Genomic DNA, 11,991 nt, shown 5'->3' with positions numbered 1-11,991 from the left:
AATAATTTACATCATTTTCTATCTCCAGTCAAGCTTTAAGCACAAGTGCATAAACCTTTTTCAAAACCGCACATCACTAATATTAGATTATCTTTTTCTCAAAATTTTAGTTGGGAGAATTAAAGGGGATAATATTGCTCAAAAACAAGAGAGAGGAGAGAGAAGTGAAACTCTCTCTTTAGTCTCTCCCCCTCCCACCGTAAACCCTAAGCCGCCACTTCATCTTCTGCGCTTTTAGGCGGCCGACGGCACCTCTCGCCGTTGGTCTCCCTCTCCTGTCGACCGGTATTCGTTTGTCATTGCCTTCCACCCTCTGCTATCTCTTCCTTTGTCTCTCCTCTTTGCTCAGTGTGTCTGGGTCCTATGAGATTTTCTCCACCGGATCTAACTGAAATCGAAGGGTCTTTGCTTTCTCTGGACCACCAGCGAGGCGAGACGGGTCGGTGATGGCTCTGGCTGGATCTACTCTTAGTCGTCGACTGCGCTTGGATCTGGGTCAGATCTGAGATCCGAGATCCGCCAGAAGCTTTGACGCGTCGCTGCCGTCCACGCCTCTGCTCCTCCTACTCGCCCCAGTCTGTCTATTCTATCACTTAGCTCCAGGGTTTGTGTAGAGCTCCTCCTCTCTTTGAGTGAAAGGTGGTTGTGAGGCGCACCACCGAGGACCTCTGTTTCTGTAGCTCAAAGTACAGCTTCCATGGTGTTCCTCAGCGAATGGTTAGCTCCCATTTCCTGCTTTCATCGTCTTCTACCAGGGTCTAGAGGACAACCCTCGACGTCGACGTCTCTCGTGGAAAGAGCGATGCTTTCTTTCACCGTCAGGTCACCTGCTTCAAGGAGTTCTGTGCTCCTTCTGTGCTTCATTTCCCGTTCCAAAGCTCCCGGTCGATTGCGATATGTAACCCTGCTGTCTCCGCCGCATCTTCTGTGTCGCACAGCGGAATGAGGGGCCAAAACGACTGACTGCGCTTGACCGCGATCTTCATCTTCAGTGGTGTAACAACGGGTTTACACTCCACCATCTTCTGTGTTAACTTGGGCTTGCTTGTCGACGTCCTCCTACAGCGGAGCTCCGGGGCGTGAGCCAGGCGCTTCCGTCGATGCCTGCTAGGAACCACTTCGGTGAGGCTCGATCGATCTCGCCTTCAGGCTATTCTCTTGCTCTGCGTTTCAAACCAGTAGAACATGAAGCGCTTTGGTATGGGTGTTCAAAATGTTGTCTTTGTGCTTCAATGTAATATTCACTTTCACCCAAGCCATTGTTTGGGTTGCTTGGCCTTAATCTTTGTAGGTTCTTTGGGGTTTTTTTAAACCTTTTGCGGTCCCTTAAACCTGATAAGCTGAAAAGCATCTCTTGGTTTCAATGTTTTATAACTTGTAACCGGATCTTCATTATATTTTTAATGATATTTATCCTTTAGAAAAAAAAAAAATTTAGATTATCAATATTCCGATTTCTTTCATTTTTTTTTAATGTCATTTTGCGCATGAGTTGCATACAACATTTTTCTTCGCTTTTATTGGTTAGACAATTTCTGTGTGATTGAGAACTAAAGAACGATATTCTTTCGCTTTCTTGTCTATAACCGAAAAGTGTTGAATATCGCCACCATGTGATAAATACACTATCTAAACAATTGTACCTAACTCGTACAAAAATACAATATATAGTAAATTATTTGCCACCTAGCCACTCACTCTCCTCATCAGGCACCACTGTCCCACTCAGGTTCTCTCTCTCTCCACGTGATAAATACATTTTCTAACAATTGTACCTAACTTGTACCAAAAATGGCAATATAAAGTAAACTATTCGCCACTCACACTGCTCGTCAGCATATTTACTCTCAATTGCTTCCTTCTCAAGAAGATTTGAATCAATCAGTACACGATGGCCCTAAATGTGGAAGCTAAAGGCGGAAATGGAGGGAAACAATGGGATGATGGATTCAATTATGAGTGTGTAACAAAGTTACATGTACGAGGTGGTCGTGAAGGCATTCAGTTCATAAAGTTTGAGTATGTCAAAGCTGGAGAAACAACAGTTGGACTAATCCATGGTGTCTCGGATCGTTGTGGTCTGACACAGACGGTATGAAAACGTTTCTTGAAAAATATATCTGACCCAACTCCCGTCTCTTAAAAAAAAAAAAAAAAACTCCCGTCTCTTATTCCGATACCATTGGCACAACATTCTTTTTTATTTGATCACTTTTATTATTATTTTATTTACAGAAATATTTTTAAATAACTATAAAACATTTTGGAAAATTGCCACAAATACTACCTTCATATCACCACTTTTCATGTTTACACTAACCACTTTAACCATCACTTTTAATGAAGGTATAAAAAACAATTATGCCCGTAAAGTTAACTAATTTAGACTTAGAGTTTAGAGTTGAAGGATGAAATATGATTTTTAAAATGTGAAATTTAAGATTATAATAAATATATAAATAAATAATTAAAAATAAAAAAGAAATTCAAAAAATAATTTTAAACATAATTTTCGATTTACAAAAGAAATTTTGAAAAAAATAAAAAAAAATTTAAAAAAATTTATTAAAAAGTTTGAATTTGAAAAAGTATAATTCGAAAACATAAAACAAAAATATATATATTTTTTTAATTTTTTATTATTATTTATTTAAATAATGATTTATTATACTTATAGATAACAAAGGTATAAGAATCTTTTGTCACTTAATGAATAATGTATTTTTGAAAATATCTATTTATTGGTGGTAAACATAAAAAATGGTACCATGAAAGTGGTAAACATAAAATTTTTCCAAACATTTTTTATTTTAAAAGAACACATAAATTTTTTTAAAGAAATAAGTATTCATTAACAAACGACAATCTTACCTCTAATTATAACTAATTAATTAATTAAATATATTAAAAGCTTTTCTAAAAATTAAATATTTAGAAATAAAAAAATTCAAATTATAAATAAAAAAAATATTGATGTTTGAGTTTAGGTTTAGTGATTATAATTAAAATTAATATTTAGAACTTGGGGCTAAGGTTAGAGTTTAAGATAGTTTTTTTTTTTTTTTGCTTTAACTTTGAGTTTAAGATAGTTTAGCATTTTTCTTGTTTTTTTTTCCAACAAAAGACGCATTTTTCTTGTTTAATGAATGTTATTTAGAGAATTTTACTCCTTGTATTGTTATTTTTGTGACAAATATTTTTAGTGTTATTGATGGTATTTGTCATTTTATTTATGTAGTTCGAGATTAACCATTTGGAAAAGGAACATCTGATATCTGTAGGGGTTACTGCAATGAATCGACTGGTGTGACACATTCGCTTCAGTTTGTAACTAACCTGAAGACTTCTGATCTCATGGGTTACGATGAGGGTACTAAGTTTTTGTTTTTTTTTGTTATTATACAGGGGTATCATGGGCTATCCTGGCTCTACATAAGTGGTTGTCACGTCCTCAGTCTCTGACAATGCCGAAATGTTAATTCTTCTGTGGTCGGAATTCGAACCCTGGTGGCTTCACCGTAATGAACTATTTGCTTTCAAATTAATCACCAACAGACCACAAACCAGAGGGTACTAAATTTTCACTAAGAGCCAATGGCAAAAAAATTATTGGATTTCATGGGTTTGCTAAGAAGAATCGCAACTGTCTTAGAGCATATTTCATTGAGATAATTCATTAGGCTGTCTGTTAGAGTAATATTTTTTAGCATTTCTCTTAATTCTTCCTTGTGTTTGTCCATATCGATCCTCCCCCCCTCCCCCCCCTTCTTTTTTAATCTTCCTACTCTAATTATATTTGTCGGTTGTCTATCGTTAAACCCTTTTATTTTTTTTCTGAAATGATTTCCTAAGTCTTCTATCGTTATACACTTGTTATTTTCTATTTCTTTTATTTTCTCGTTTAATCATTTTATTTTTTCTAATTGCTTATTATTTAACTGTTTGTAATTTTTTATTTTTTCTTCAAGCTCTTCATTCTACTGTTTTAGTCGTTCTAAATCGTTATCCTGTTTTTCTTCTATTTTTTGTATTTTTTCTAGTACTATTTTTATTTGATCTCCAAGTTTTTCTCTCATAATTTTTCAGTTAATTTATTAATGGTTTCTGTTAGTTTTTTTACTGTTATTAATACGTCATCCAATTCTTGTAATTTGTCAAGTTTATCTAGTATTTCTATAACTTTTTTTTATTTCAGAAATATTTTTTGCATTTCTTCAACATGTTTAGTTGACTCTATAATTTTATCTAGTTTTTTTTGCACTATTCTATTTATTTAATTTGGTTTATTGATATGTTACTAATTATTTCGGTTTGGTTGACTAGTATTCCACATATTATTCTCATCGAATGACAAATTTTATGATCTTCTTTTATGTTTGCTCCCATCGTATATTCAGTGTTTTCCATCATATTTCTTTCTAATGGTATAATTTTTTCTTTATAGGGTATTCCCGGTATAGAGTATAACTCGGGGTGATATTCGATAGTTTGATCTATAAATTCATCCGTTTTTATAAATTTATCAGTTTTTATATTATTTTGATTTCTTCAATTTTTTTGGTTTTTAGCTTTCCTCCCGCTTCTAAGTATTCTAATGCTCGTCCTTTATTCTTATTTATAACTGCACATAATAATTTTATATGCTCTCGTTTCTGTTCATAAGTTTTTCAATTTTATTACTATCTTTATCAGAGTTTGATGGCTCTGATACCAATTTTTCTTACTAATTTTCATCAATTTTTTCTTACAATCTTGACTCTGTTTTTTCCATAGTTTATTATCTAATGTTATTATAGATCGATCTAATTTATTTAATTTATGATTAATTTGTTGTAACTCATATGAACTACTAATTAATTTTCTTCTTTCGTTGTAGGTTCTGTTTATAGCTATTCTTAATCTAGTAAAGCTAGGCTCAAAAATTTTAACTGTGGAGTATATGTCATATTTATTTGATCACTTATATTTTTATTTGGTATAAACCTTACAATAGTTGTTTCTTTAAACAAGTTTTCAAGATATATATCATTCTTGTTTGCAAATTCGATACTCTGTGCAGATGATGATAAGGCGTATCCAACAACATGCGTAATTGATAGCGAATGATCTCCGTCTTCCATAAGATCATGTCTTTGGAAATCGTAGATAATTTCGATTGAATTGTTAAGGTTTTTTTGTTGTAAATGAGATATCGTATTGACAAACTACGTTAAATTTAACAACTGAGTGTTTTAAATTGCTACATACTATTCCGATTATTTTATCGTTTTCGTCCTGAATTCTATTGTCGGTTACCACTAATCTAATTGGGGAATCGATATTCCTTTTAAATGTTGACCTTACTATTATTTGAATTGTTCCTATGTGTATATGAGATATTTTTTCTTGATGAGTCAATTTCATTTTACTTATCTTTCCGTTTATGGCTTTAGACAAATTACTGGTAATGTGAATTCACCGGGAGTCGATTCAATTGGTAAGAGAAATTCTCATATGAATTTTCTGAATTATAATATATTTTTTCTTTTAAATATTTCTGATAACCTATTTCTATGTACACCTTGATCACTTTTAATGTTATTTTTTCTTCCTTTTTTAAGGTTTTTGATTTTTGATCCTTGGATTAATATATCTTTTTCAAAAAAATTATTTGTATCGATGCTACTAATGTAATCTAATAAGTGATTTTGTACTATGTTCTGAGTTTCTTCGTTATCAGACATACCTGGAATGAGCTAGAGTTGGATTTTTGTTGGTTGTAATGGTCGCCTGAATTTGATTGAACTTCTTTGATTCTCGGGTGTTTTTAATTTTATTTTTTATGAGTTTTTAAAGTGAAAAACTGCTATTCAGAAGGTTTAGGCCTTCAACAGTTAGAGCTTTTCAGAGAAAAGTTTTCTCAACTCTTTAAAACGAAACTTGTTCGATTTTTTTTTTCACTTCACTCTTTACAAGAGAGGTTCACACACCTATTTATACTACATATGAGATAAGGACATGACTATTTTGCAGAATAAAGATAGACGCGTGTAGGCCTGGGCATCCGGGTCTTCGGGTCGGGTATTGTCGGGTCCGGGTCCTTCGGGTCCTAGCAATTTAGACCCATATAGGTACCTATAACTTTTCGGGTCGGTTTTGGGTCGGGTTTTGTCGGGTCCGGGTCGGTTCGGGTCTATAATTTCAATACCCGTAAAATATCCAAGATTTTTGGGTATATTTCGGATCCGGGTCGGTTCGGGTATTTAGGACCCGAAATACCCGAACTGTACCCGAAAACTCTAAAAATACCCGGATAACCCAAAAATACCCAAATATTTATCCAAAATTAGACCCGAAAACCCAAAACATACCCGAATTTTACCTGAATACCCAAATTATATTTTCTAAAAATCTAAAATTTCACCAAAAACCTACAATTATACCCGAAAATCCAAACCCGAAACTTTAAAAAAAATCCAAAATACCAAAAATATACCCAATCACCCAAATATACCTAGTATATACAATTATTTGCGGGTACTTCGGGTACCCGAACGGGTCTCGGGTAGGACCCGGACCCGAACCGAGATCCGCGGGTCCAAAAAAAAAAGACCCAATAGGTACTTAGCATGGACCCGGACCCGGACCCGAACCTGTATTTTCGGGTCGGTTCTGGTTCGGGTCTTCGGGTCCGGGTAAAATGCCCAGGCCTAGACGCGTGGCTCATTATTGTCCACTCTTACAAAGATTTCGTGTGGAATCTTATTTTTTCACTTTATTTATGTATGTAGCTATATTAGGTTTACATTTTTCACGTGATTATTGTCGGACTTCTACATTTTGTTGATTGTGTCTTCAATTATTGGTTCCCCAGTCATGTCTTCTTCTTCAATTACTTCATCCTCCGGTCCTTCGTCTTTGGTTCCGCAGATTGCGCATGTGTGTGGTTCTCCAAGTTTAACTTCGAACTGTGATTTTCTAAGTAGCTCACACATTAGATGATGATATTTTAAACATTTGATGAAAATATTTTCCCATATTCTGAAAACGAATGGGCTTGTTTGTTCTTTAATCGTTGTTTCTTCAGTTGCTAGGGTGAGTAGTAACGTTGAATCACTTTTGTAATTAAGACGATGGTTATTGCTTTGGTAAAGGATTTTTCTGAGCATTCCGATTGTTAACTCGGCATCTACTCGAATCCTGTCTTCGCTACTATATTCAATGTTTGCTGGGTCATCCTTTGTTGGATACTGCCCATTTCTTACTCCTATAATAATTACCTTCGATGATGGACAACTAACTCCTGATTCTCTTGTTTATGTTATTTGGAACTCTGGGTAGTTGTTGTAGTACTGCATGAATACTTCTTTATTTTTTGCATATCTGGTGAAATACTGAGAGACGGCTGTTTTTAGGCCTTGGGGGAAAAATTGAGTTGTTGTTCAGGGTTTTGGATATAGAGTGTTTCGATAAGTCGAAAACTATGTAGATTTATGGTGGTTATTTGGCTTGCTTCAGGTAAGACAATAGCTTTTGGGCCTAAGCCTTGATGGTTTTTCGGGTAGATGTGTTTGTATTTGGTGTTCTCTGGATCGTTATTTATTTCATTGAATTTTTCGAGAAATTTTTCAAGGGTAGGTTTTATTTGATTTTGTACTTCTTTTGTTCTGGTAATTTTTGCGATGGGTGTCATTTTAATTGTTGGTTGCATATTTCCTCCCCCACCAAGAAGTAGGCGATCTTTGAATGAATTTTCAATTGATTTATTTTTTTTGCTTGATTCTTCGAGGGCTCGCTTGGCTTTTAGGTGGACTTTCTGGTAGGATTATAGTTTCACTCGAATCAGTCATCCAAAACTTAAAACCTAAAAACCAAACCCAAAACATAATCCTATCAGAAAGTCCACCTAAACGCACAGTCACTAAAAAACCCCACAAATTCTATGTCATCTTTAACGGACCATTGAAGGGAATCTACGACGAATGGCACAAAGAAACCCAATTTATAACATGCAAAAACATTATTCATCAGAGCTACCCAACAATCGACGAAGCCTAAATTGGGCTAGAATTCGTCGATTGTTGATTGTTGGGTACCTCTGATGAATAACGTTTTTGTCTGTTATAAATTGGGATGCTTTGTGCCATTCGTCGTAGATTCCCTTCAATGGTCCGTTGAAGATGACATACAATTTGTGGGGTTTTTATTGACTGTGCTTCTAGGTGGACTTTCTGGTAGGATTATAGTTTCAGCGTTTTGGGTTTGATTTTTAGGTTTTAGGTTTTGGATGACTGATTCGGGTAAAACTATAATCCTATCAGAAAGTCCACCTAAAAACCAAGCGAGCCCTCGAAGAATCAAGAAAAAAAAATCAATTGAAAATTCATTCAAAGATCGCCTACTTCTTGGCGGGGGAGGAAGTATGCAACCAACGACTAAAATGACACCCATCGAAAAAATTCCAACCATCGCAAAAATTACCGGAACAAAAGAGGTCAAAATTTCTCGGAAATTTCAATGAAATAAATACCTATCCAGAAAACACCAAATACAAACACATCTATCCGAAAAAGCATCAAGGATTAGGCCCAAAAGCTATTGTCTTACCTGAGCAAGCCCAATAACCACCCTAAATCTACATAGTTTGGGGCTTATCGGACTTATCGAAACACTATATCCAAAACCCTGAAAAACAACTCAATTTTTTTCCCAAAGGCCTAAAAACAGCCGTCTCTCGGTATTTTACCAGATATGCAAAAAATAAAGAAGTATTCATGAAGTACTACAGCAACTACCCGGAGTTCCAAATAACAGAAATAAGAGAATCAGGAGTTAGATGTCCATCATCGAAGATAATTATTATAGGAGTAAGCAATGGGCAGTATCCAACAAAGGACGACCCAACAAACATTGAATATAGTAACGAAGACAGGATTCAAGTAGATGCCGAGTTAACAATCGGAATGCTCAGAAAAATCCTTTATCTAAGCAACAACCATCGTCTTAATTACAAAAGTGATTCAATGTTACTACTCACTAGAGCAACTGAAAAAACAACGATTAAAGAACAAACAAGCCCATTCGTTTTCAGAATATGGGAAAATACTTTCATCAAATGTTCAAAATATCATGTTTGAGCTACTTAGAAAATCACAGTTCGAAGTTAAACTTGGAGAACCACACACATGCGCAATCTGCGGAACCAAAGATGAAAGACCGGAGGATGAAGTAATTGAAGAAGAAGACATGACTGGGGAACCAATAATTGAAGACACAATCAACAAAATGTAGACGTCCGACAATAATCACGTGGAAAAATGTAAACCTAATACAGCTACATACATAAATAAAGTGGAAAAAATAAGATTCCACACGAAATCTTTGTAAGAGTGGAGAATAATGAGCTACACGTCTATCTTTATTCTGTAAAATAGTCATGTCCTTATCTAATATGTAGTATAAATAGGTGTGTGAACCTCGCTTGTAAAGAGTGAAGTGAAAAAAAAAATCGAACAAGTTTCGTTTTAAAGAGTTGAGAAAACTTTTCTCTGAAAAGCTTTAACTGTTGAAGGCCTAAACCTTCTGAATAGCAGTTTTTCACTTTAAAAACTCATAAAAAAATTAAAAACACCCGAGAATCAAAGAAGTTCAATCAAATTCAGGCGACCATTACAACCAACAAAAATCCAACTCTAGCTCATTCCAGGTATGTCTGATAACGAAGAAACTCAGAACATAGTACAAAATCACTTATTAGATTATATTAGTAGCATCAATACAAATAATTTCTTTGAAAAAGATATATTAATCCAAGGATCAAAAATCCAAAACCTTGAAAAGGAAGAAAAAATTACATTAAAAATGATCAAGGTGTACATAGAAATAGATTGTCAAAAATATTTATAAGAAAAAATATATTATACATCAGAAAATTCATACGAGAATTTCCCTTACCAATTGAATCGACTTGCGGTGAATTCACATTACCAGTAATTTTGTCTGAAGCCATAAACGAAAAGATAAGTAAAATAAAATTGAGTCATCAAGAAAACATATCTCATATACACATTGAAACAATTCAAATAATAGTAAGGTCAACATTTAAAAGGAATATTGATTCCCCAATTAGATTAGTAGTAACTAACAATAGAATTCAGGACGAAAACGATAAAATAATCAGAATAGTATATAGCAATTTAAAACACTCAGTTGTTAAATTTAACGTAGTTTGTCCCATTAACAACAAAAAAACCTTAACAATTCAATCGGAATTATCTACGATTTCCAAAGACATGATCTTATGGAAGACGAAGATCATCCGCTATCAATTATGTATGCTGTTGGATACGCCTTATCCTCATCTGCACATAGTATCGAATTTGCAAACAAGAATGATAGATATCTTGAAAACTTGTTTAAAGAAATATACCAAAGAAAAATATAAGCGATCAAATGAATAGTACATATACTCCACAATTAAATTTTTTGAGCCTAGCTGTAATGGATTAAGAATAGCTAGAAACAGAACCTACAACGAAAGAAGAAAATCAATTAGTAGTTTATATGATTTACAACAAATTAATCATAAACTAAATAAATTAGATCGATCTATAACAACATTAGATAATAAACTATGAAAAAAATCAGAGTCAGAATTGTAAAAAAAAATTGATGAAAAATTGTAAGAAAAAATTGGCATCAGAGTCATCAAACCCCAATAAAGATAGTAATAAAATTAAAAAACTAATGAACAGAAAGGAGAGCATATAAAATTATTATGTGCAGTTATAAATAAGAATAAATGACGAGCATTAGAATACTCATAGGAGGAAGAAAAGCTAATAAAAAAATTGAAGAAATCAAAATAATAGAAAAACTGATAAATTTATAAAAATGGATGAATTTATAGATCAAACTATTGAATATCACCCCGAGTTATACTCTATACCAGAAATACTCTATAAGGAAAAAATTATACCATTAGAAAGAAATCTGATGGAAAACACTGAATATACGATGGGAGCAAATGTAAGAGAAGATCATAAAATTTGTCATTCGTTGAGAATAATATGTGGAATACTAAACAACCAAACCGAAATAATTAGTAACATATCAATAAACCAAATTAAATAAACAAAATAGTGCAAGAAAAACTAGATAAAATTATAGAGTGAACTAAACCTGTTGAAGAAATACATAAAAATATTTCTGAAATAAAAAATAATATAGAAATACTATATGAACTTGACAAATTACAAGAATTGGATGACGTATTAATAACAGTAAAAAAACCTAACAGAAACCATTAATAAATCAACTGAAAAATTATGACGGAAACAGTTGGAGATCAAATAAAAATAATACTAGAAAAAATACAAAAAGAAAATCAAGATAACGATTTAGAACGACTAAAACAACAGAGAAGAGCTTGAAGAAAAGATAAAAAAATTACAAACAGTTAAATAATAAGCAATTAGAAGAAATAAAAAGATTAAACGAGAAAATATAATAATTAGAAAATAACAAGTGTATAACGATAGAAGACTTAGAAAATCATTTTTGAAAAAGTATAAAAGGGTTTAACGATGGGCAACTGACAAATATAATTAGAGTAAGAAGATTAAAAAAAAAAACAATGGCAAGAAAATCATTGGATTTCATGGGTTTGCTAAGAAGAATCTCAACTCTCTTGGAGCATATTTCATTAGGATGCCATCAACCAAATCAGCAATGCAAGGTGGTCAAACTACAGGTGTAAGTTATGACGATGGCGGCGACTATGATGGTGTAAGAAAAGTTTATGTTACAACGGAGGGCACTGCGACTAGGCATATTAAGTTCGATTACGACAAAGCTGGCAATGAGCAAAATCGTGAGCGAGGGTGAAGATCGGAACACAACATGAGGTTTAACATTTGTTTTTTTTTTGCTAAAAAGGTTTGACATTGGTTTCAACTTGACATGTTTCAATACTAAATTAGTTCTATTAATAAATTATTATCTATTATTTTA

General features: G+C 33.4%; 1 protein-coding gene across 6 annotated transcripts; it reads left to right on the top strand.

The window, feature by feature from the left end:
• The first annotated feature begins 1,776 nt into the window (after positions 1–1,776).
• On the top strand, positions 1,777–11,991 carry LOC106425224 (jacalin-related lectin 42-like). Of its 6 annotated transcripts, none has more exons than XR_007324980.1 (4): positions 1,777–2,092; positions 3,239–3,304; positions 3,406–3,570; positions 11,688–11,991. XR_007324980.1 is itself a non-coding variant. In XM_022710862.2 (3 exons), exons 1-3 carry the CDS (start codon positions 1,892–1,894, stop codon positions 3,460–3,462), a joined length of 324 nt encoding a protein of 107 aa, XP_022566583.1. In that variant the 5' UTR covers positions 1,783–1,891; the 3' UTR covers positions 3,463–5,407. The 6 variants fall into 6 exon arrangements, 1 of the variants encoding a protein (XP_022566583.1); XR_001285059.3 differs by lacking the exon at positions 11,688–11,991 and adding an exon at positions 5,060–5,407 and having other exon boundaries at positions 1,779–2,092; XR_007324982.1 differs by having other exon boundaries at positions 1,789–2,092; positions 3,239–3,323.

The sequence above is a fragment of the Brassica napus genome, chromosome C6, assembly GCF_020379485.1.
Source record: "Brassica napus cultivar Da-Ae chromosome C6, Da-Ae, whole genome shotgun sequence".
NCBI classification, from domain to species: Eukaryota; Viridiplantae; Streptophyta; class Magnoliopsida; order Brassicales; family Brassicaceae; genus Brassica; species Brassica napus.
Note: the sequence above shows the minus strand (reverse complement) of the source record. Positions and strands in the feature narration are given on the sequence as shown.

Bases quoted from the DNA above. Each gene is read 5' to 3' on its own strand.
- LOC106425224 (XM_022710862.2), top strand. From the start codon at position 1,892: ATGGCCCTAAATGTGGAAGCTAAAGGCGGAAATGGAGGGAAACAATGG. The intron at 2,093-3,238 runs GTATGAAAACGT...TTATTTATGTAG, and splicing joins GTTGTGGTCTGACACAGACG to TTCGAGATTAACCATTTGGA. The intron at 3,305-3,405 runs GTGTGACACATT...GTTATTATACAG, and splicing joins TTACTGCAATGAATCGACTG to GGGTATCATGGGCTATCCTG.